The sequence below is a fragment of the Cryptomeria japonica genome, chromosome 11 (assembly GCF_030272615.1).
Source record: "Cryptomeria japonica chromosome 11, Sugi_1.0, whole genome shotgun sequence".
NCBI classification, from domain to species: Eukaryota; Viridiplantae; Streptophyta; class Pinopsida; order Cupressales; family Cupressaceae; genus Cryptomeria; species Cryptomeria japonica.
The window spans coordinates 727394510-727420701 of NC_081415.1; the positions used below are offsets into that span (position 1 = coordinate 727394510).

General features: G+C 38.8%; 1 protein-coding gene across 3 annotated transcripts in view; it reads right to left on the reverse strand.

Moving 5' to 3' along the window:
- The window catches only part of LOC131050824 (uncharacterized), a 130155-nt gene that overhangs the window by 47971 nt on the left and 55992 nt on the right, over positions 1-26192 (reverse strand). For all 3 annotated transcript variants that reach the window (XM_057985112.2, XM_057985111.2, XM_059214024.1), the window contains exons 6-8: positions 8799-8883; positions 8570-8659; positions 8190-8320 (exon numbers count right to left, since the gene is read on the reverse strand). In XM_057985112.2, the coding sequence (XP_057841095.2) occupies positions 8190-8320; positions 8570-8659; positions 8799-8883 (306 nt within the window). The remainder of the gene's footprint in view (positions 1-8189; positions 8321-8569; positions 8660-8798; positions 8884-26192) is intronic.

Here is a 26192-nt window from a genome sequence, read left to right on the forward strand (position 1 = left end):
ATATAAAAGAGATAAAAATAGCAATGAAATAATGAACACATAAGAAACAAAATGAAGCTTAAAAATTTGAAAGCTTCTCAACACAATTTCAGCAAAATAAGTAACTAACTTCTTTCTTTCTTCGCCCAAAATAGACAATAAAAATGCCCAAAACAGTAATAATCAAATCAACGGATTTATAAAAACTCCCTTTCCAACCCTTGCAAACATAAATTTCAAATAAATCAATCCTTCTTTTACTTAGCAAATGATAAATCCCAGCCCATCACACAACATAAAAATGCATATACAAATCAAGTTATTCCACTTACATTTGTCACAAGAATTTGCTCCACTAACTTCAGGTGGTGAGAGATCAATCAAAAGAAGAACAGAGCCAAAATGCAAGCCAAAGCTTCAACAAATAACCCACAAAACCTCCAACAAGAACAGCAGCAATGATATAAAAAACCCAATGCTTAGGACCAACAACCCCATCTCAACAATTTCTGTCACTTTATACAGCCAGTGGCCTTCAAGCCCAGGCAGTCCAAATGCAAGCATCGCACCCAAAAACCCTCAAGGACTTCCACTTTAAGATCAACCAAAACCGTATAAAAATTTCTAGACCTTAGGTCAACAATTAATGGCCACCTAATAGCACTGAAAGTGTAATAGATAGCCCTTAATTGTGCATGCCTCTGCATGCTAACTTCAAGCAGAAATTTGGGCATGGCTTTCTCCATTTCCCTTGCAGCAGCACACCAAAATCCCAACAATTAAATGAAAATATAGCCTACTTTTGCTTCCTATTCTCTACCTCACATTTCAAACTGCATGTTGTTCCATGGTTAAGTGGTCAGATTAAAGCCAATGCCTAATCAATTCATTCCTTCCTTATCACATAACACTACCCACCTTAAAAAAAACCATGTAGTTCAAGCAGGGATCCACGGTGATAACCACACAATGGCTGTTGATAAGGCATTTAAAATTTGTTTTAAAACTTCAAATCTGAAACATTTTAAATATAATCACATTGAATGCCAACAAAGTGGGGTGGCCTGGTCCTTAACACCCACATTAACACCAAGGCAACTATATAGTGATAGCATTCATCAAGGCCCAACAAATAATCAACATAACGCTTACAACCCCAACAACACAAACACAATTCCACCTTGACTTCTTGCTCTTGTTCTCACCATTTCTGCAGTCATGGTTTTAAAGGAAACCAGAAGAAAACAAGTTTTCCTCAAGGCACTAAAGTTACAAATTAGAAAAAAATTCCCTTCCTTTACGATTTATTAAGACAGTAATCAGATTAGCCAAAGTTGAAAAGTAAGAACCACACAAATACAGAGCCAGATTTTTCTTGGTTTCAACAATCTCAATCTTTTCTTGTAAAGTAGTTGTCATCCTTCAATAATGTGAACTGCACACATCATTATGTCATCAAAAGGTATTTTATTTGTGTTAATTTCCATAAACAACAAAATAGAAGGAATTAGTAGACCACTTTCTCATGGCCCACATTTGTGTTCAGCCAACTTTGAAATGAAAACATTGTTAAGACAAAAATTGAATATAGGTTAGATTGGGTATCTGTAAAATCTAATATAATCTCATAATAGTTTTTGGTGTGTTTTGATCTGATTGTAATATAACTTGCAGTGGGTAAAACCTAATATAATCTCAGAATGGTTCTTGGTCTATTTTGATCTGATTTTAATCTTTAAAAAGGTTGGATAATCAAAATCTGTTTTGTTTGCTGTTGTTTATGATCAGATTAAGAATATAGCAGACATTAGACAATTCAAACAATAACACACAGCATGTACCCTGGGAAAACCTTCCAACTTGAAGGTGAAAAACCCAGCAACAAATAGTCTCTGATTATATTTATCAAATATAAGTATATCTTTACAACGATGCTTCACTCCTTGAAGCAGAATGTATCAATTTGCCATAGACTGCAGTATGAAGATCCGAATCACTGTAGGATACACAGACTGTCAAAGTTTAATCTACGATCTTCAATCTGACTTTTATGCAAGGTGCGATCTGCTGATGATGGAATACGATCTGCTGAAGGATAGAATCAGACTGCTGAAGGATGTAATCGGACTGCTGAAGGATATTGTAATAGATTGCCAAGAGAGGAAGATTTTACCTTCCTTTATACCTATCGAGGGTGACTCTTCTCCAAGAGTCAGCACCCTTCAAGAGGTCATGACCCAATGTAAGGGTGGCGGACTTTCAAGTCAGACCTATAAATAATAATTAAGGGCGGACTTTTAATTAAATCATTTATATTAAACATAAGCAAATCGCATATTCTTAGTTGTCATTTAATTATATCAAATAAATCGGATCACATAAATGTCTAAGGCCGATAGGCCAATTAGACATCTGGATTGACTATGCCGGCCTGAAGGAATCCGACCATAGCTACATTATCATTAACACTCCCTCTTAGCTAGGGAGGAGTCCTTCTCGATCTTTGTAAAGATATCCACCATGGCTACTCCCAAAGGGTGGGTCCATCATGGCTACTCCCATGAATGGAAATGCAAATGAACACAAGTGCTCATCACGGAATCACTCAATGTGATGTCGTCATCTCATCATGACATTCACCATGGCTACTCCCAAAAGGTGAATAAACACAAGTGCTAAGTCATGGAGTCTCTCAACATGACATCCACCATGGCTATTCCCAAAGGGTGGAACAAGGGCTTTCACCTCAAACTTCTCTCTCACAGAGAAGAATGCATTAACAAGGGCTTGTACCTCAAACTTCCCTCTCACAGAGAAGAATGCATTAACAAGGGCTTGCACCTCAAACTTCTCTCTCACAAAGAAGAATGCATCAACAAGGGCTTGCACCTCAAACTTCCCTCTCACAAAGAAGAATGAATTAAAGTACATCTCAAGGAATCACTGATGCTGAGAATCCCCTCAGCAAGGGCTTCAAGTACTAGTATCAACCTCTAGACCTTCTTGACCAAGGTTGACTTTATTGGTTTGATAGACTCCCTTCGAATCTCCAAGTACTTGCAGCAACCTTCTGACCTCCTTGTCCAAGATTGCCTCTATTGGTTTGTCAAACTCCTTCTGAATGTTATTCCTCCTCTTTGAAGAAATTGATCGCAATCTGTATAGGTTCTTCCTCTTTGAAGAAACTGATCAACTTCTTCCTCAAGGTTCATCTCTAATATCTCAACGATATTCCCCACTAAGTATGGAAGTTGTTTGTTTTGCTCTTTGAAGAAACTGATCATCTTCTTCCTCAAGATTCATCTCTAATATCTCAACGATATTCCCCACTAAGTATGGAAGTTGTTTGTTTAATTTGATTTTCTCCTGATTTTCCTTTCCTCTTTGATGAGCTTGCACTTGCTCCATCTAAATCCTTGCTGACAGAACTTCCATTGTGTCTCTTTGAACTCTAGGCCAACGAAATTCTTCAACAGCAGCAAGATTAGCCAAAGAATCAATGAGTACAATATTAGGCACATGTAGCACCATTGTCTTTGGAGTTGAGCCCCTCAACCAGCAAATACTCATTGTGGCTAGTGACAACACACACCATTGTATCATAGAGAGGCCACACCAACAGTGAAGGTAACGACGTAGGCTCTTACACCTTTGGGATGGTCCTGTCAACAAAATCACAAAGCAAAACACAAGCGAAGAAAATGAGCCGCCCCACAATGGAAGCACATTAAAAAATTTGATAGCTTCAAATGAATATGAACCGCCACAATATAATCACAGCCTGATCTAGGTCGTACGCCACTCAAGGGAATATGTACTCAGACATTCTCTCTCATGTCAAAATGTAATGTCCCTACTAGTTAGAGATCAAGTTCCTGCAAAATAGATTTGTTAGAATACCACAGACATATAAATATATAACTGATCTGAATTGCAATCTAACTTTAAAATACTTAATTAACATAATCATAATTTTTATCTAATAAAAAGGATACGAATGCCATACGAAAGTATGTCCTTAGGCGGCCGTGAAGCTTGCCTTCTTGGAACCCATCTTGGTTCCAAGCCATCCAGGAAATCGAAGGTTAATTCGATTCTTGTCTTGGATGTAACGTCTTACATCCAAGCCATCCGAGGAAAACCCTTGTCAATTCCTCACCTTGGATGATGCATCCCATCATCCAAGTCCTCAGAGGGGACCGGCCAGATCCGTCTCTTCTTAGTTGAATTTAGTCAACCAAGCCATACATATGCATATAGATGTTCAGTATATATACTGCCCTAGGAATTATCATAAACCCTCCATTAGACTAAGGGAGTTTCCTCCCTATAGCCTCCATCATGTAATCACATTTATATTACCTTTCACAACTTATTACTATTTTCCATTCCTTAATCTACATTTACATATTCCTAGTATTCCATAACATATATTCCGAAAACTATCCATTAACATATATTCGTGAATATCCATTATCATATATTCACAATTATAATAACTATTCCTAACCATTCATTAATATGTATTTATTACATATATCTACACCTATTCATTAACATATGCCTACACCTATTCATTAACATATTTACACATTCATTAACATATAAAAGACCATTCATTATCACATAGGTTAAAGTATTCATTACTTATATTCAGTAACATATATATTAAATATGCATTTAATTATAATCATTAACATATACCTTAAAATATTCATTTATTAACATGTATATTAAAATATTTATTTATTAACATATACATTACAATATTCATTACTTACCTGTTAGTAAACTGCAGCAGTGGTTTCTATTTCTACCCTTGCTGTTCGCAGTCTGCTCCTTTCCCAGACTTCCTTCTAAACTCTTTTCCCTGTCCACCTCCTTTTTCCCTTATCCTTACGCTGACCTCCCTTTTTGTATATCCCGTGGAGGGGAAAGGTTGCATCCCTCCACGGGTCCCTTTCCACGCGAAGGGCTGCGAGGGTAGTCTTTAGCATCACTTCGTGCGGGGTAGGGGGGGTAGTCTTTAGTATTAAATATATTTCTTTGTTTTTATATTCTTTATGATATTTTAATCGTTTACTTTATAATACCATTCACTTATAATATCATTTACTTTATTAAACCCATTAACATTTTAACCATTTACTTTATAATACTTTCCATTATTATTTAATATATCAAATGTATTACCAATTTAATCATTTGTTTGATAATACTTTTCCTTTATTATTTTATATGTATTAAATCTATTAATATTTTAATTATTTATTAATGTTAACCTTATTTAATTAATCCATATTTAATGATTTATTTCCTCTTAGTATATTAATTATTATTTAATAAATTTACATTGGTGATACTGTTAACTCCTTCCAAATGATAATCAATATTATTCCTTAATCGCTACTAACCATAACTGATGACTATTATCAAACTACCCATCATCTCCACTCAAACCGATATTGCGTAAGTCCCTACTCGTCGTCTTTCAACCTTAGAGGAAAATCGTGAAGTCTCATAAATGAGACAATTTTCCGATTTCATTTATATGATTAAATATAATAACATTAAATAATTACTTAATAATTTCAAATAATCATTCGTTGATAATTAATATATAATAATAATTATTGTTTTATTTATGCTCTACCTAATGATCAAGGAGGGGACATGACACAAAATGACTCACACGACTCCCTCTACTATTGTCATTTTGATGCGGGTGTGGTACGTTGTCTTGTACCATAATTCCTCCATATACGCATTCCCCTTCAACGCTACATATGCAAGTAGTCCATTAATTAGCAAGTAAAATATGGTGAGAACCCACGCTGTAGTGCTCTTTTCTTCCATGAGATGGAGGCTCTTTTGCATGCCCTCCAACCCACAATATTCTTCCTCTATAACACTCGCCACCTGCCAGACCATACACGCTCTCACGGAATAATATCACACAAGCAATTAACAATGCAACAAGATACACTATCAACACAAGCAACATAGGTAAAGTAACAATGATCCAACTGGCCCCCTCCAATCCATCCAACACCAGCCTCTACATGGTCAAAACGCTCTCCAAATCCATCGGCGATCTCACAAAGCTTGTCTACTTGCAACTTCCCAAGGGGAAAAGATCACCAGAAAAATCCCCAATTCAATCGCCCGCCTGCAACATCTCGACCTGCTCAATCTCGCAAACAACGATTTATTCGGAAAAATGTCGTCTTGGATACCGAAGCTGAGCAAGTTAAGGGTACTCAACCTGAGAAGGAACAGGCTACGTGGGATCATCTTGTCAGCAATTAGAACGATGAGCAATCTGGCGATGCTGGAAATCGAAGAAAACCAGATAACTGGCACAATCCCCCAAGCAATGAGGAATCTGAGCCGGTTGGACATTGTCAACATGAACAACAATCTCTTATATGGTCTTCCACTCGAGTCCATCAACTCCTGCCAAAGTCTCTTTCTGTTTGACGTCTCATATAATGCACTTCCTGCCAAAGTCTCTTTCTGTTTGACGTCTCATATAATGCGCTTGTAGGCAGCATTCCTTCTTCTTACGGAAACCTTTCATATATTGGTTTGCTGTATTTGAACAACAACAAGCTAGCCTACACAATTCCTTCCTCGCTTGGTCGTCTGAGAAAACTGTCGAGGCTGGAATTGGAGGATAACCTACTAACGAGCTACAATCTGGCATCCCTGGGTAACCTTTCAATGTTGAGCTATCTGGATCTTTCCAGAAATATTCTGGAAGGCCCTATCCCCGCCTCTTTTTTCTCTCTTGAGCTTTCACGAACCCGCTTCCATCTCTGCCTTCACTTCCTCCCTTCTTGAACTTGTCTTACAATCAATTCAGACTGGGTAATTCTATTCCCACCTTGATCACGAATTCGAGCTACGATATCGAGATCAGTTAGGCTGGGTGTGGGATCGACATGTGGCTCGAGGACTTGACGTTCTTGTGCCTGTGCTATTTATACATTAATTTTCTGTTCTATATGGCTTTTGCTTTCGCTTTGTATTTACAAGCTTTGATGGAGATGTTAACGCAGATTGTGTTCTACTTTGTATGCAAGGCTCACTGCGGGGAATGCATAGAAGGATATTCCGGTTGTGAGTATGGAGTTGAACCAATTCATCGCCACTCCTCTTCGGTTGAATCCATCATATTTTCAGAGGAATTGTGCGTCTAAGCTGGTAATTAGTTTATATGATCATGACAAAGCTTTGAAAGAGGCTGAGGATGATCACTTGCAGAGTTCGGGGGGAACGTCCTCCCCCTCCATGCACTTTGAAGGGCTCGAACCCTACACCCACAGCCGAGGGCTCGATGGTCCTTTTGCCACCGACTTGGGCTCATAATGTCTGCGACAATTCTGCTCTGGAAATCTGCTTCTAAAACCCGCTCTGATACCATGTTGTTTATGATCAGATTAAGAATATAGCAGACATTAGACAATTCAAACAATAATACATAGCATGTACCCTAGGAAAACCTTCCAACTTGAAGGTGAAAAACCCAGCAACAAATAGTCTCTGATTATATTTATCAAATATAAGTATATCTTTACAAGGATGCTTCACTCCTTGAAGCGGAATGTATCAATTCACCATAGACTGCAGTATGAAGATCCAACTCGGATACACGGACTGTCAAAGTATAATCTACGATCTTCAATCTGACTTGTATGCATGGTGCGATCTGCTGATGATGGAATATGATCTGCTGAAGGATAGAATCAGACTGCTGAAGGATGTAATCAGACTGCTGAAGGATGTTGTAATAAATTGCCAAGAGAGGAAGATTTTACCTTCCTTTATACCTATCGAGGGTGACTCTTCTCCAAGAGTCGGCACCCTTCAAGAGGTCATGACCCAATGTAAGGGTGGCGGACTTTCAAGTTGGCCCTATAAATAATAATTATGGGCGGACTTTTAATTACATTATTTATATTAAACATAAGCAAATCGCATATGCTTAGTTGTCATTTAATTATATCAAATAATCGGTTCACATAAATGTCTAAAGCCGATAGGCCAATTGGACATTTGGATTGACTCTGTCGGCCTGAAGGAATCCGACCATAGCTACATTATCATTAACATTTGCACGTATAACAAGACCCTTATATTCATGCCAGTTTGAGGAATTAGAAGAATAAAAGTACACTTTGCATTTAATTGAAAACAGATAATCTCACCAATCTGCGAAGCCTGTCTGACTAGCTAAAACACTTGATATATGCATCTTGGAATCATATGGAGCTGTTGATGGAAGGCCTAGAAGCATGCGTATCTGTCCTACAACAACTTGCATAACTGGTCCGAATTCCTGATACATATTTTGTTTGCTTCAGTTAAAAACTTCCATTAAGCCTATGTCAACATTCCATGACTTCACTATCTTATAAATGCAATTTTCCTTTTCTATCTATATAAAGCTTTATGCCATATGAGATGTAGATTTTGCAACAATTGATGCGAAAGTTAAATTCTGGAAGATGCAAAAGACAAATAGGATGAAAAGCTCAAAATTCATAATCTATTAGGTCTTACATTTTACAGTATAAAATATTCCAACCTCTTGATTAAATTCATGACTATGGTGCTTGCCAGTCACAGTACTGCTGATACAACTCAAAGGATTCAGGAAAATGATACCACCCCATCCCTGAGAAACAACACAAAAAGAAAGCATGATGGCATTGCAAGTCGAATGCCTCAAATATTTTCATTTACAAAACAATATAATCAGCATGTGTGTATTTTTATTTTTATTTTTCTCTTGTAAAGGCCCAAGTCATACTCACAGGAGATATAAACCCATTAGTTGCAGAAATTTTCCCATTCGGAAGTTTCACTCTTAAAGGACATTCCAGAGCTGATGGTATATAGCTGTGTGAACAACAAATAAGATCAAAAGGACAATTAACACTCTAGCACAAATAGCCAGTTGACCAATCAAAGGTAATATTAGAATTAACCTGACCAACAATTTAATGTAAAAACAATAAGTTGTCTATGATATCAATTCTCCTCACTACAATCATTCAATCAACATGCTCAGCATAACTATTTCAGCAGTTATTAATCAAGTTAACTTAATTGCGGTAAATTGTAAATGGCCAGACAGGTTTGGACGAAGAAACATATTCTTCTGGATTAAGAATAAACTAGACTAAAATTAAATGGAAAAATAATTTGTTGTCTATGATATCAGTCCTTATATGTACTAAGTTATCGGTAAATTGTAAATGGCCAGACAGGTTTGGACGAAGAAACATATTCTTCTGGATTAAGAATAAACTAGACTAAAATTAAATGGAAAAATAATTTGTTGTCTATGATATCAGTCCTTATATGTACTAAGTTATTCAACATGCTTGCCATGACTATTAGAACAGTTATCCACCAAGTTAACTTCATCCCAGCAAATTACAAGTTACTAGACGGGTTTCAGATGAGGAGACATATTCTTCTAAATTCAAACCTACATATTGATTTTTAAGAATTGGGAGCATTATTTTACTACAAAGGCTTTTTGCAGCAGACACAACTGAAAAGGACTTCAACTTTGTCTTTCTACAGTTAATTTTAGATTGTCTGGGCTTGTAGGACAAGAAGATTTTGATTTTGAGAATTTTCATGTCAAAATCTAATTATTTGAGGCATCATTGCTACATTCTGTAATAATATAGCTATTGAAGCTATTAGGCTGAAACAGTTGTAATTTCTAGCATTGCTGCCTCAACTGTTTGTAAGAAGTCAGGATCTTCTGAACGTCTGGCCATGATTTATGACATTATACCATCTTTGAAAAACCAAATTGTTTATCATTTGTAATGTATATTTTCTTAAATAATACTAGAAATAAGTGGCTATAGATTGACTGGAAATTTATATCTCAATCACAGAATAATCCTTAAAATTCCTAGACAACAGCAAAATCGGCATTCTTAAAAACCTGTTCTAAAAAGGGTATGGACTACCTGCTATGTACCTGCACACATGTAACTTGGAAACCAAAGACTTCTTTCCCCAATGTTAGAATGCAGTGTAATTTTACTCCAGCATCAGGAGGGGTACATGAGCAGTCCAAAAGAACCCTCAATGCAAGGACTGGAAGATTGCCATCACCAAACCTATTGCAGCAACACTTCTCAACATTGACATCTTGTTGGGAATCATGCACACAAATTCAAGGCAGTGGCCAGCTCTGCTGTAACTATCCTAACTATGAAATGGGAAGTTCATAGGCATACATCAAAGAAATCCTGGATCAAATTCATAAAGCACACTCAAGTGCCTAGTGACCCTTCATGCCAAAATTCCATCCATGCATGTTTATTGGGCAGTGAGGACACCTTGATTTGGAGTAGTTTGTCTCAAATTCTAAAAGATGCAGTTGGGAATCGGAGTGAGAAGCATTCTAGTTCAGAGTTGTCTGGTGCAACTATGTTGCAGCTTGGGTATTGAGCATTGAGTACCTCTTGATCAAGAAATAATTGCCCTGCAATATGGATAATTTTGAGTTTTCGTTTCTATTATGAAATTTATTTCCTATTGTAATTTTTATGAGTGGGAGTACTAAAGTGTCGTGTTAATGACATTTGTTATATACAATGACACATTTATATGAAATAACCATGAGCATGAAATACTTTGTTTTCTAAATGAACAAAATATATATGCTGATATCAAAAAGTAATAATTAAAAACATTCCTTCAAGAGGCCTTAAGTTTGTGAAAGAAGAAAACACAAAGAGAGGAGAATAACAGCAAAACTCAGAAAGGGATACACAGGAGAGTCAAAATCTTTCATAGCAGACTAGAGAAACATATATCCAATTATTTATGTATAGGCTTTACGAATTGAAACAGGCTTCAAAAGACCAACAATTATCCAGCTAGACTAGTACTTCCGTGGAGTTTGTTGAAGCAGAGAAGTTTCCTCATGTTTCAAGTCCAGCCAGCACCACTATCTGCCAGAGTATCAACACAAGCATTCCAGTTGTCCACTTGATTAGTTCCTTGTGGTTCAGCTGCTTGGCAATATAACATTTGCAAGGGACTTCATAGTCTTTGAACCATTGAGAATTGGCACTTTATTTTTGCTGAAGACAATCAGCATTAACAAATTATTGATAGCTTCAGTTCTATTCAGCATATTCGATACAAGTGTCTCCATAACCCAATTCTTCCTCTTGTTTGGAAAGGCAATCAGAAATGACATTATGGTTGCCCTTCAAGGTTTGTAAATCACTCAGAATCAAACAAAATTAATAGGTGGTTTGATTCTGAAGAGTTATTTGGATCCCAATGGCTTTGAGCAACCCACTCAAATAAACATTGATATTCACCAAGGCAATGTAAATAAAGACTCCTTAGCAATGGAATCATTATGTTATTTTCCATGGACCAGATACAACTTGAACCTGAGACGCCCCATGTACATGTCAGGGTGCTCGACCACTGAGCTGTCAGCCCTCTTTGTGAGTAGGGTTCTTTTGTAAGCTCCTTATTATAGTTCAGGTTGACTCATTTATTCAGCTCCTTAAGCCACACTTTGCTGCTCCAGGCTCTTAGTGAGGCTCTAACACCACATTATTTTCCATGGACCAGCTAGGAATAGAACTTAGGACTTCCCATGTATATGTTAGGGTGCTATACTACTGAGCTACCAGCCCTCTTTGTGACTAGGGCTTTTTGTAGACTCCTTATTACGTTTCATGTGTGGCTCATTTCTCCAATAGCTTATGCGGTTTAGCAGAATCTGAATTCTCAGAATTGAAGTAGTTTGGTGTTCAAAGCTCTTATTTGTAGTTAGGAATGTGAGGAGAGATTAATTCTCCTTAACGGGGCTGTGATGGAAAATATTAGATGTAATTTCATTTTAAATAAAAACAGTGACAGTGAGAACTAGGGAAGAAATGGTTGAGAAAGCAGAACTATGTTTGGGCCTAGAAAAAAGCTCAGCAACACTAGAGACCTATGTAAGGGTTTTAGACATTGTTAATAGGCTACATTGCAAAGGCACAGCAAACGGATTGAGAAAAATTAACTTTCGATAACCAAAAGTTCAACGTGATGATCATGAAGTTGTTCCTTAAGGGTATGTTAGCAATTTACTTTGTCCCTTCCAGGAAAATACAAAACTGTAATGTCCCCTTATGTTAGTACTTGGGAAGAAGGGAACAATTAACTTGTAAATCAATTGCAAGAGACTTCTTACAAAAAACTCTAAATTCTTATGAATATTGATAATGCTGATAACAAATACTTAATAGAATGATAATGCATCAATTCTGAAGTAAATGATAATATAAGTAATATCTATATTCTGCAAATAATAATATGTGGATTGGATGGTAGATCACTGCTATATCCGATGACTTAAGGGAATTGTGCAAGGTCTGGATGTTCCAATCTGCAGAAGTGTAGAAAGATCTCTGCTCTTCCTGATGTGTCAATGTGAGATATATGCTACGAGGCTCCTTCTTGATAATAGCAAAGTTGCATGGACACGGATACGGATACAAATACAGATACGGTATCATATACGGATACAGCCATTTTTTAAGACCCCCAATATGGATACAGCTGGATACGTCATTCATAAAAAACACATACACATATATTTAACACAATTTAATAAGTTATTCGAGGAGATTTTCATTACTTCAAAAGCAATATAGACACATAATTGCTACATAAATAATGATAAATTGATTTAACATTTTACAATATGCAAAAATAGTAGAGTTGCATTGGAAATTAACCAAAAAAATGGGTCACTGAAATAGAAAAACATTTCATTTGTCTTTCTCATTTAGTCTAGGTTTTGTTTATACCAAATTTTTTTTTCAAAATGCATGAATGAAGTTTTTTAAAATTAAATTTAGGAAGATTTACATCAAAGTTTTAAAAAATCAAATTACATAGTATCTAGCATGGTTGGAAATTGAGAATTTTTGGGCACGCGTGGGTACAGTATTCGACATGTATCCAGGTTGTATCGGATATGTATCCATTTTGGATATGGGAACGGATACAGGGATACGCGTGCCTAGGGAGAGACAAAGGAGTTTCCGGCTACTTTGGATAATAGCAATAATACTATAAAGTGTTGTGTCTGATATGGCAATAACAATGTGCTGATATAACCTTCTCCTATCACTTATAGCGATGAAGGATGATTGCTGTTTCTGATTATGACTTGGGAAATATGCAATGTTTGTGGTGCTATTTCTGATTTATCCTTCGAACTATGCAGCCTGTTTGATGCCAAAGGCAAATGCTTGATTTAGCAGATACAAATAATAAACAAACACAAAATCCGATGATGCCCTTGAGAATGGGATCGATTCTCATTATATATCTTATTGTTATTAGATAGTTGCATCCATTGGTTGGAATAGACATGTCCCTTTCTTAATCGGTCCTCTTCATGACTTATACAATTGGTCTATAATGATTAATCGCTGCCTTTACAAAGTCATGTATAATCGCTATTGATTAGTCTGTTTACTTTACTTCTCATTAATTAATTAATCTTTCTTAGGCCACGGTAGAGATAATATCATGCTGATCGCTGAGAATGTGATAATCTATTTGCTGACAGAAAGCTTATGTGTACATATATATATACACGTGTACGTACATGTACACATGTGCGCACATGTACACGTACGATCAATCTTCTTAATCGATACCTCTTGTAATGATCATTTGAGCGATACATATGGTGATAATCTCGACATTCTTGCTAACTGATATTTCATGGTTAATATAACAATTTATTGCAGATTGATTTGGTTTCGACCCTCTCCTCAGCGATAATAATTGTTGGAGGATCATGCTGTTTGTCTAATCATGTTGCTTTCTAAATTCATTATCTCATCTTTGCATGATAAGGATTTGTCTTCATATATGATCAATGGATAGAGGCTATGATGTGGCATCCATATCTTCATTAGGAACCATACTTCATGTTGTCTTAATGATGATCGATAAAGGATGTCATCTTGATATCATGTGAGCTCCATGTCTAGATCATAATTTGGTGGTATGCTGATGAAGATAATTGATATCTACCACCCTTGATCATGTCAGTTGATCTTGATCCATCTTGACCCATCTCAATATTGCATCCTTTGGTGTGCTACTTGATGCTGGATAGGAGCATCATGAAGATTTATGAATAAGACGATTTTCCTCCATTAGGTCTTCACGCTTCATTCTTTATTGATACAATATGTAAGGCTACCTACTTGTACTTCTTAAATACTATTTCCTAACTACTAACTACTTGAAGGCATTTCAAGGCTGCCACCCTTGATCTCATAAGTGTTTTTATTGCTTATCATTATTAGGTCAAAGAAGCGGACATCACAAAAACTGAACAGCATGCAGGGATGTACCTCTTTTTAAATTCATAGGGGAAACATTCCTATAACACTAAAATAAAACTAAAACTATAGAGATTTCTCTGAGTATGCTAAGGGACAAGGCTATTCAATACTTCTGCATGAGACGAGATTGTTTGGTCTTCTTGGGTCTAATATGGAAAACCTAAACAATTAGCTAATGCTCACTCCCCTCAGCTGAAAGTAAAAACTGAAAAAGGGACTACAACACAAACATTCAATTGAATTAAACACACACAAGATTTTATGAATCGAATAAGGAGATTGCATACAAAGCCACAAAACTTTTGCGTCGTTCTCTGTGTTATCTCATCTGATTTCTCTGATTTTGCGTGTTTTTTTCTCCGTGTTTTCTGTTTGTGAAAGGGCTTCTACAGACACCTGTTCGTGAAGGGTCTACGTGGAATCTATACCAGCATTGGGATTCATGCCAACTTTTGCGTTTGTATCTTGCAATCCATGTCGGCTATTTCTTTGATCTGATTCTTCTACCTCGTTTTCTATGCCTTCACAAGGTTGACCTAGTTTGACCTCTGTATTTGTGATGGCGTCTTTGACCAACATTATGTTGGAGAGCAGTCAAAAGTTCAATGACCGCAACTACAACACCTGGAAACAACGGATGCTCACCATCTTCAAGTATCGGTGCCTAGACAAAGTTGTGTTGGGTACTACACCTCATCCTACCACAGCCGGTAAAGATCAAGACAAGTGCGATGAGCGCAACCGTGAAGTTGTCATGCTCCCTAAACTATCTATCACTAACGATCAGCTGCCACAAGTCCCTTCCGAGAAGACAGTTGCAAAGATCTGGACCCACTTGAAGGATCTCCATGAAACGTCAGACAAGAGCAAAGCATTCTTTCTCAAGAACATGCTCTTTTCGATCATGATAGATGAGAAAGATGTCTCTCCAAGAGCATTTGACAAAAATCAAAGATATTCGTGACCAATTGGAGGCAATTGGTTGAAAAATGGAGGAAGAAGATATGGTGGTCATCACTTTGAAAAGTCTACCTTGGGCCTATAAGCATATCATTGAAACGCTCCATATCACATCCACCAGTGTTAATCTCAAGTTTCCTAACCTCTACAACAAGATAACTGGAAGCAGCAATTCATGACCAGCACCAGTACTTCCTCTTCGAAGCAGGCTTTCACAACAAAAGCCTTTGATAAGGACAAGGGAAAAGGCAAGTCCTTTCAGCAGAAAAGTCTGACCAAACCTCCGGAGAGTCCTAAGATGAACATTCAATGTAACTATTGTCATAAGTATGGCCACATGAAGGATTGCAAGAAACGACTAGCATCTGAGCAATCCAAACAGGGAGGGTTTTAGCAGAAGGTCCACACTGCTACGCATTCTAAATAGGAGTCTACCTTCTATGCATTCATGGCCAAACGCCCATCTGATCATGTGAAATCATCTACCTGGTACATCGACTCTAGTGTCTCTCGGCATTTCACACATCGTCGGGATTGGTTAACAGAGTACAAGCCTTTCACTGATTCAGTAATCTTTGGAGAAGGCGAAGAATATACTGTTGTTGGCAAGGGCAACATGCAGATTCAATTTGGAAGGAGAAATTTAATATCTCTTAATGCATACTTTGTACCTGGCATAAAGTTGAATCTGTTGTCCATCAGTTAGATTATACGACATTCTCCTATGTTGGATATTGTATTTAGTTCGCACATATGTAGTATTGTTGACAAGGAGACTCTCACTATGATTGTTGTGGGTCTTGAGGATCATGGTCTCTATAGACTTGTTGACATTGGTGATTCTCAAGAGTACGTTATGGGAGCCAAAAATATTTCCATCAGCAATCTTTGGCAGAAGCGATGTGGGCACTTGAATGTGCACTATCGCTCTCATCTTGTTCAGGAGGGTCTGGTTGTTCGCTTACTTGAGATTCAAACTCTGAACCATAGAGTTTGCGGCGCTTGTCAGGCTAGAATGCAACATTGGACTCCGTTTTCAGATGGTGATGCTTGGAGAGCCTACAAGGTATTGCAGTTGGTTCATGCTGATGTCTGTGGACCAATGAACACTCTTTCAATCACTGGATCTAGGTATTTTCTATTATTCGTTGATGATTTTAGTACAAGAATGTGGGTGTACTTTCTTAAAAACAAATCAGAGGTGTTTAGCATGTTTCAAAAGTTTAAGGCCTTAGTGAAAAAAGAGTTAGGCTGTCAGATAGTCACTCCTAGGTCAAACAATGGGGGGGGAATTTCGTTCTTCTAATTTCTCGAACTTTTGTGCAACACATGGGATTAAGCGTCAACTTACCACAACTTACACCCCTTAGCAAAAGGGTGTTGTTGAGCGAAAAAACCGCACAATCACTAAGATGGCTCGATCTATGTTGGAGCCCAGAAATGTTCCAAAGAAATTTTGGGCTGAAGTAGTTTACATTGCAATCTACCTTATGAACCGGTCTCCTACACAGGCCATTAAGAAGATGACCCCTGAAGAAGCATGGTCTAGATGAAAGCCTAAAATCAACCAGCTGAAAGTCTTTGGCTCCACTGCATATGTTTAGATTCCAGATGCCAAGTGCACAAAATTAGATTCCAAGAGCCAGAAACTCATGTTCACAAGCTACAGTGATAACCACAAAGCTTATCGACCGGTTGATGTAAACACCAATCGTCTCATATTCAGTCTTGATGTTGTATTTGATGAAGAACGAGGGCCCTTTCCGCTCTCTTCTCCTGTTTTGAGCCTTGGGGATCAGCCTCTAAAGGCTAAGGTTCGGGTGTTCATCTTCCCTTAGGTCCATCTGATGCAAGGGATTCAGATGACTCTGACTCTGACGTTGTGGAGTCTCCCAGGCATGATATTTCACCACCCAACTTCCCTCGAGAGAATCTGGATCAACATCTAGATGAATTTGTTCCAGGTACCCCAGGTGATATTGATCCTCCTGAATTGGATGTTAGTAATTCTACTCTGGCATAAGTGGTGAGCCAAGACCATTGGTGATCTTCATGATGTGTAATGTCCCCATTTCCGCTCTAGTTTGTTTTGGGGACTGTTGGACAATTCCGAGTGCATAATTAGGGTTTCCTATTTTCTAGGACGATGTTTTGGCATTTTTGATGGCTTGCATGTCGAAATTTCACAGTTCTGATTTTGGATTCCTTCAGGGTTTTCAGAGAGCTTCGCAATGGTGTGACATGCAACTGAATCTGAGGACATTTCTGAACTTACTATTTTTAGTAAGTGGGGGCAAGTGCAGCTTATTTTTCTGGGTTTTTTTGGGTTTTCAGAGAAACTCGTGATGGTGTGACATGCCAACGAATCCGAAGACTTTTCCAGACTTACTATTTTTAGTAAGTTGTGACGACTGCTCAGAATGTGGTTAAAATGCATTTGGACACACTCACTATTTTTAGCAATATGCTATTTTTAGTAAGTTCTATTTTTAGCAAGGTTTTAGCGGATCAGTTCAGATGGCTATTTCTGGCAGGTCAGTTTGAGCAGTTGGTCTTCCAGCATTTTTGGAGCTATTTTGGCAAGTCTGAGCTTACATTGGGTGACTTCATGGTTAAGGAAAAATATTTTATAAGTAAATTATTTATAAGGCATGATGGATGCCTTAGAAAGAAATAAGTTAATTTTATGAAAAAATTCACTAAATTACCTTGGACGCCATAACACACTTTATTGATATTTTTATGAAGGTATATTTTAATGTTTAAGCCTTATATTTATTTTATTTAGACTTGGACGACTTGGAGAGGAGAAATAATATTTTTATCCTAAGTCTATTTGGTGAAATATTTTACCTTCATAATGGGGGGCTAAAATGTAGTTTAATTTTATAACTTATGGTCGGACGCCTTTGGAGGAAATTATCATCAAAAAGATTTATACTTAGTGTTATTTAGGCATTGGCTAAAGTTGGCATCCACTTGAGGGAATAATGTATTTGTTGCCAAATAAAATATTATTATTCCTTGGGCAATTTGATGAGGAAATGAAATGAAGTGAAATGAAACACAAATTAAAGGAAATTTGAATGTTGTTGTTTAGTCCCACATTGGAGGGAAAGGGAAGTTCAATTTGGAAGAAGGTAATAAATAAGTGCCTTGGCCTTCATTTGAGACTATCTTTGAGCAAATTTATAACGAAGTGTTGTCAAAATGCAAAGTGAAGCTTCAGGGAATGCTTACCTCCTAGCCATTGCTTGATTTCTTGCTTGCAATATAGCAACTAGTCGAGCCAAAGCCTGCTCTTCATTCAAAGGAGTGGATTGAAGATAATGTTGAAGATTTATGTATTGTTTTCTAATCTTGGGAAGTGCTTTATAGTGTCCAGGTTGTTGTTCATGTGGTGTGCTGAAGAAGGTTTTTGTTCTTAAGTCTCATTGTGTTCTTCTTCTCGTTCTGGGTATTTGCTCTATCTCTCTTTTTTGTTTAGGCGATACATTTTGTGAGTTTATAGAACTTAATTTGGTGTCTTGGATTTTATTTTGCAAATCGCCCCCCTTAGTTGGTTGTCGTTGTACCATGTGGCTGAGTGCTTTGGGATGCATGCGTTATTTATTTGGGTCAGTTTGCAGTGGTTTGTTGTTCTCGATTGTGTTGTAGAGCTAGAGGACCATATGGTTCTTGATGATGGAAGTTTAAAGAGGTTCTAAAACACAAATCTGATTTACCCATTCATGAAGTTGGTGGTAAGCAAAAACTTGAAGATTTAGTAGAATCTGATCCTCTTCATGATATTGAGAAATTGCAGCTAGTGGGTGGTGAAGAAAAGGAGTCTCGGAGTAGCTTTGAGGGCAGCGAAGACAAGAAACAAAGTTATGAGTTTCAGTTACAGCCAATGATTAGTACGCCACCTTTGCATGTTCATGAGTGGAAGGATAAATTCATGAGGTCCCTTGAGAATGAAGTACGAGTTCTATCTAAGTTTGACCATACACATAGTTTAATAGAAGAACTCTATTGGAAGGCTCAAATTGAAGAAAGACGGAAAGAAGTTAAGGATGAAGTTGCTCGCCCTGATTTGCAACTAATCAGAGACTCTTTGGAGACATTGAAATCAAAGTGCATACAACTGATCACAGATTGTGATTATGCCATGAAATCTACAAAGAAGATCCTTAGTGCTTTCCAAGGAAAAGGGAGGAAAGTTGAAGAGCTTACTCTTGAGCTTGAGTCAACAAAGGACATGTTAGAAAATACTCAATTGGCTCTAATGGAGGTAGAAGATCAGTTTGTTGATTTCATACTTTCCAGGGAGCTAGAGAATGCACAAAGAGTTGAAGAAATCAAGCAAGTAATTGGTGAGCTTGATAGCCTTCGAGAAGAGTTTGATCTTGAGAGCTTCACAAGAAAAACTAAAGTTGCATGTGCAGACTCGGATCAGCAAGATGGAAGTGAGCAAGAGGAAAGGGATGGCTTCCAAATTCTTGATAACCCTCTCTTTGAAGTGGGTATCGAGAAAAGTTATGAAAACCCTCTCTTCGTGATGGATGATAAAACATATCGTGAAGTGATTGAACATGAGACTAAGTATGGTTTCCAATGTATGGATGATGTGATGTCAAACCATGAGGATGTGCCACGTTTTGTGAATAGTAATCTTATGAGGCTGCTTGATACTAAATGCATAAGTGGGGTTGAGGATGAAAACTCCACTTGGGAAGTATTGTATCAAGATGATTTCAACATCTTTGGCATCAAGGTGTTGTATAAACACTGTTTAGTAGCCGTCTATGGTTTCATTGCAGCAGCAAGGAGTGAAGATTTCAGTCTTGTTACTCATGACGTAAGGGAGATAGAAGGACCAGAACGTGGTGATTGCATGCTTAATAACCTATTTCTTGGGTTGAATAATAATAAGGCTCATACTAGTCCATTTTGGGAGTTGGATTTGAGGACAGTATTTGTTCCATACTCCAATGTTGTTGAAGCTTTCATGGTTAGGCTTCAAGGGTTCACTAGAGGAGACATCAATTTTTTAAGTATGCACTTGGTCCTTACTAGCACTTGGGGATGTGTTGAGTTTTCCTTTCAGTGTGATGAAAATCACTTTCGGTTGGGTATCCAAGCTCGAGATCGTCAACATGGTTTAATGGAGCTTATTACATGTGGAAAGAAGGATCTTTGGAGGGATAAGGAACAAATTTTCAGTCTTGATGGTGTTGTTCCCTTCTTTACTAGTCATTGGATGGTTCCTTTTGCTCATCAACTAGTGGATTGGGAAGATATTCTAAGCAAAGGATGGTTCTATGTGGAGTTGGAGTCACTGGAGAGGAAATTTCCAGCCTTGGACATGAGCAGATGTGTTGTTTTGGATGACGATTTCCTGTGTTGCAGCAGCTGTTCATCTTCTTGGATGCTGATTTTCCTAAAATCAGATCTCAAGTCAATCATTTCAGACTTGGTGGGCTGCTGGTTTACTCTTTTTCAGACTTCGCAGTCTCCTAGCAGGACGGGCTTATGGTCTCAAATGAGAGGTATGGCGAGTTGGGGAAATCAATATCTGTTTATGAGAAGTGTTCAAGCTCTAACTAGTGGTTATTCTTATGCCCTCTCTTCTACTTATGATTGGGACAGCAAACCTTTGCTTTCTATGGTTCATCATTTTGAGGTGCTTGGAGTGGGAACTATAAGTCTCCATGGTTGCATCAGAATGATTCAATTGAGGCCTTGTAGATTCATGTGGAGTTATGAGAATGAGTTTGTTGAGCTCCTGCAAAGGATTGTTTTCCTCCTTGCAAGAAGATTTGGAGAAGTCACATTTACAGTCATGGCTCTGCTTGACACCTTGGGGAGGTATGTTGTGGAGTTTGATTGTGAGTTGAGTAGACTTTATTTCCAATTGCCCAGGCTTGTGATAGATAGTGGCATTGTTGATATTGATTATTCAGAGCTTTATGGGCATGAGATGCTGCATGATATTGATTTCAATCCTTCAACATTTTTCAGTTTGAGTATCATGGATGGTAACATTTTGGAGTCACAAAGGAGGATAACGCAGTTTTGGCGTGACGTTTTCACTGATGCGATCAGAGTGGCGCAGCATCAACATGGTGGGTTGTTACTGAGATGGACATGGGACCTGTTCACGTGTTTTTTATGACTGCGTCAAACACAGAATAAAGTCACCAACAGTCACCTTATCCTCTCTTGATCAAGATTAGTCCATATGCTAGGATCACTTAAAGTTCAAACGGCTAATTCCCAAGGTTCCTTCAATGCGTGGTATGACTCAGTTGTTTGATGGGTTTGCTGATAACCCAAGGGGCCTTACGTATGTTGAAGAAACTTATGCGAGCTCAAGGATTTTTTTTTGTACGGATGATCTGCAATAAAAGCTCTAGTTTTGGATCTTTTGGATTTTGAAATTATGTGGAAAGTAAATAGGAATAGGGCAAAGAAAACTAGACTAAAAGTAATCTAATCCTACGAACAAGGAGACGGGATAACTTGCGCAAAATCCAACCATGCTTCGCTTTGCCAGCAACGCACAACTACACGAAGGCGGTGCAATCTTCAGGGGGTGTGTTTAAGGATTTTCAAATCATCAAGAGAAACCATCAAATCAAACAACTTCTCCTGAATAGAAGTTAAACTTACACATAAAACGGAGGCTCGGACTAACTTTGCACGGTATGCAACAATCAGCTGCATACCAAAAGTATGAGCACAAATTTTGCAACAAGCAATCCTATCAAATCCAGTTCATCTAACAGCATGAAAGCAAATCTAATCTATGAAGAGAATGAGACCACGCGAGCTTCAAAACAACACAGAACACACCAACAATTGAACAATGTATTAAGTGTTTGCTTCAAAAACTCTTAGCAACAATCTCTGACGATAGTCTCTCCTCCTTACAAATGAGGGGGGTCACCCCCTTATATAGGCCTCAAGCCATGATTGCATGCAAACCCCTAATTAGGGTTTGCCCTAAAGATTCCCCACTCAAGGTGCAACAAGGTGGGAATCTGCATTAAATAACCCATTACGCCCATTTACAATAAATTTAAAAGAGCCTAAAATAGCGCCCATTAGCACATTAAGTGCGCCCCATGATGATGATCATGCCCAGAATATAACTGACGTCGTCATAAATGCCTATCACTCTCCAAGCAACGGCGACATGCAAGAAGAATCCGTCATAAAACCATAATGAGAGGACGACACGCAAGAAGATTCTCTATCCTGTGGTGGCATGCGTTGACCGGTCCCATGCCTAGTCAATGTTCCTTCAGCCATAAATACGCCATCACTATTCAGTCAAAAGACTTTCGTCCAAAAATGGACGACCATTATCTCGTTCATTAATGGTGTATGCAATGAACCTACCGACGACCGCCTCTAGTTCTCCGATGGAGACACTTGGCACATTCTCGATATTGAATTCCATCAAGGCAATCTCCTCTTCGCTTTTGGAAAAGAAACTTTCCCAATCTGCCATGGCTTCCTATGTTTTCTTCATCATACCAGAGAATGAAGAAACATTTGCAAAGTGTTCCTTAGGAAACGAACCGACAAAGAAGAAATCATGCAACTGGGATTTCAAGGAGTTCACCGTTATTACTCCGTCGCTAAGTTTCCTTGAAAATAAAGCTTCCATGGCACTGAGGATTTCTTCCTATATCCCTTTGATAGACTCCTTTAGGGTGACAAAATCAATGTTGAATTTATCAAGGGTGTTCTTTCCTGAACAGATGGCGTAGAACCATCGGGGAAAGTCATAGGCTTCATTCTCTTGGATCACTTTCCCGTCCACTAGTGTTTGCCTTGGAGTCTCGTCAGAGCCCTAAGTCGAAAAATGGTTAAGTCTTGGTAGACATCAACATCTTCCCATAGTCCTTTCGCCGTTCCAATCTACTCAAGAGAGCCACGAACCTCGAATGGAGCTGAGCTAGATCTTCTACAAATTTTCCTGCCTCGGCATAAACATCTTCTACCCATTCCCGGGGATTCTATGCCAGTGCTCTAATAAGTTCTGCATCATCAACTACTTCCTTGGGAAGGAAGGGAGGAGGAGTGGAAGAAGGACCCGCTTCCCTGAGGGGTTTTTTGAAACTCCTAACGTATTCGCATAGAAATATGTTTTCCTCCCTCAGCCACTTACATTTTGCCTTTGACTTCAACAATTTCTCCTTCATGGCAAAGGAGTAATTGTCGAAATCTCCCATTACTTGACCGGTGGAAGCATGGCCAAGATCCACCTGTCTGATGACGTAATCTTCCTGTCTAATCTCACTCCTATCCTTATCCACTACAGGTTCAGCAATGTGCAAGGTCCGGGCTCCAGATTCTTCTCTGACTACCTTGGAAAACTTCCGAGGGGCCTTTCTTTCCAGTGGTTGATCCATCCTCTTCAATAATTCTTCTAATTCTTGAGCAAGATTGGTCCCTCCTTCTGCTTCATTTCCCAATCTGCCTACCAACCAATCTGGTGCGGGGATGGAATGGTTGTTATCTTCTACATGCTCCCATTCTTGAGATTCCTCTTCCATTTCACCAAGGATAGTCTCCACGAAACTATACTGGCGAACTTCTTCCTGGTGCGGGGAATTTTCTTGCCTCTGGCTTCTTGGCTGATGACGGCCCTACGAAGCATTGATGCTGAGTATATCAGGTGTTGGAACGTTCCCTGGAAGTGGGCCTGTGGGATGTGGGAACATCTCTACCTCTCATACGCTCGAGGAGCTAACTAGTGAATGCTCCCTTCCTGTCCTCGTTCTCTTTTGTGGAGGTTCCTCTTGCTGGGTTTCCTATTGATCCTCGTGCGGGATTTCCTGTTGGATATCCTTCATCTTTGTTACCCTTGGCCTCTTTGGGGCATTTTTTTCTTTGTCCATCTGGGCCTCTCTTCCTGCCTGACCCTGTGAAGAGCCTTCAGTTGCCTCACTGTGGGAATCCAGATTTCCCATCAGCTGGTATGTCAGATGGACATGGTTTTCCACCAACTTTCTTGTCTGTCGGTCAATCCAGTGCTTAGTGAATTTTAGCACTGGTCTAGCTGAAATGTTCAAATCATCTACCTCGGGCTCCAACCAATCTGGCAATAGGATAGGTTATCCTTTATCCTCTCGAATTCGGGTTGCATCAAATCCGAGTCTTCCTTCACCTGATCTAGTACCTGATGAATCTCACTTATTCTAATGGTGTCAAGGGGCAGTCTGGAGTGCATTCTTCTCCGGACCTCAAGGTCATCCTCGGCACTTGCCCAGTAATCCTCCAAGTGAAATCTGTGTATGAATTTGACACCGGCAACCTTCCTAATCTGGCTGTAAGGATCATATTGGGCCCTGGATGTGTAAAATGGTAGGCGATAGAATGCCAATTCGCTTGCTGCACTTTCAGCGGCCTCCAAGCTTGGGCATATCTCCATGAAATCCCCCAAGACAATTGGAAATTCAATAGATTGCTTCTTCTTCTTCTTCTGCAGCTGATCATAGGCAGTCAACTACCTCATGAGCTCAAGCAATATAAGCTTGTCTGATGGATATCTGAGCAATTTGTAGGACTGGAAGGAGAAGCCCTACGTCCTGATGTAGGTGAACTTGGGGAACTGCAGGAAAGCGGCGCCATACTTCTAGACCAAGGCACTTGCTTGTGGAGACAACCTCATGTGTAACTTATTTTGCATAAGTCGTGTCAGGTACATGGTGAAGGTGTCATTCGCCAACCTGTAAGAGATAACATTGGAGAGATGTAGCTGAGGGTAACACTCATGCACTTTTAACTGAGCTGGTCCACAGCCCATGATTCCTCTTGCTGGCAGCCCATCGAATCCTCCCCTTCGTGCAAGCATATAGAATAGGTAGGAGCTCATAAAAAAGTACTGAGACCTTTTCTCTTTCAGGTTCTTCAATTGTTCATGCAAGTAGTGACTGATCAATCTAGCCTAGTCGATCAGTGTATTTGAATTCATGATCTCGCCTATGTAGAAGAACATCCAAGGCTCGAAGTTCACAGAGTGTGGGCATCCCATTACTCTGCTCAACATCTTTATCATGTCCACATATTCCTGCTTGAACTCGAAGATTGTGAGAGTTTTGGGCATCTTGGAAGCATGCACTCTAGGCTTCAACAACCACTGCTTGTTGATCAAATCAGCACACCTGGCGGGCCCTGCTTCATATACTGCTTGAGCTTCGTTGCTGGTCCTGTACGTCATGGAATAATGTGAAGGGATTCTGAAGGCTTCACCAATTGACTCTGGAGTCAATGTTGCCAATAACTTGCCATCTGGCGTTGAGATTGTTTTCCGCTCCAGATTGTAACGTGCTGCACATTCCAAGACCAGATCTAGGCATTGAATAGCGGGAGGAAAGCCAGCTGCTGCAACTATTCCACTTCTCACAATTTTGACAGCTGTCGGGGATGGATTGTGCCCTGCTATTCCAAACATTTGTATCTTGAATGCAGCCCAGTTGAACGTGCCAAGGTTAGTATCGCTGATTTCTTCCCATCTTGAATTCAACCGAGAATGGGGAAGAAAACCCTTCATCTCCGCTTTGATCAACGCCTGCCTGGAGATAGTAGCTGCCTTGCTAGGTTTTGCCATCTTGGGAGTACTTCGAAATGATGAAAATAGAGACTAAGTATGAATATTCTTTACTGCACTTCTTCTTTCTTGAATCTTGCACGTGAGAAATGAAATGCCATTCTCAACTTATATAGAATTCATACGAGGCATTAATTAGTAACTGCATTCATGATGCGTCATACTTTCCTCAATTACTACGCCATGCAAAGGCAGTTTCCCATGCGTGTGAGTTCAAATTTAGAATT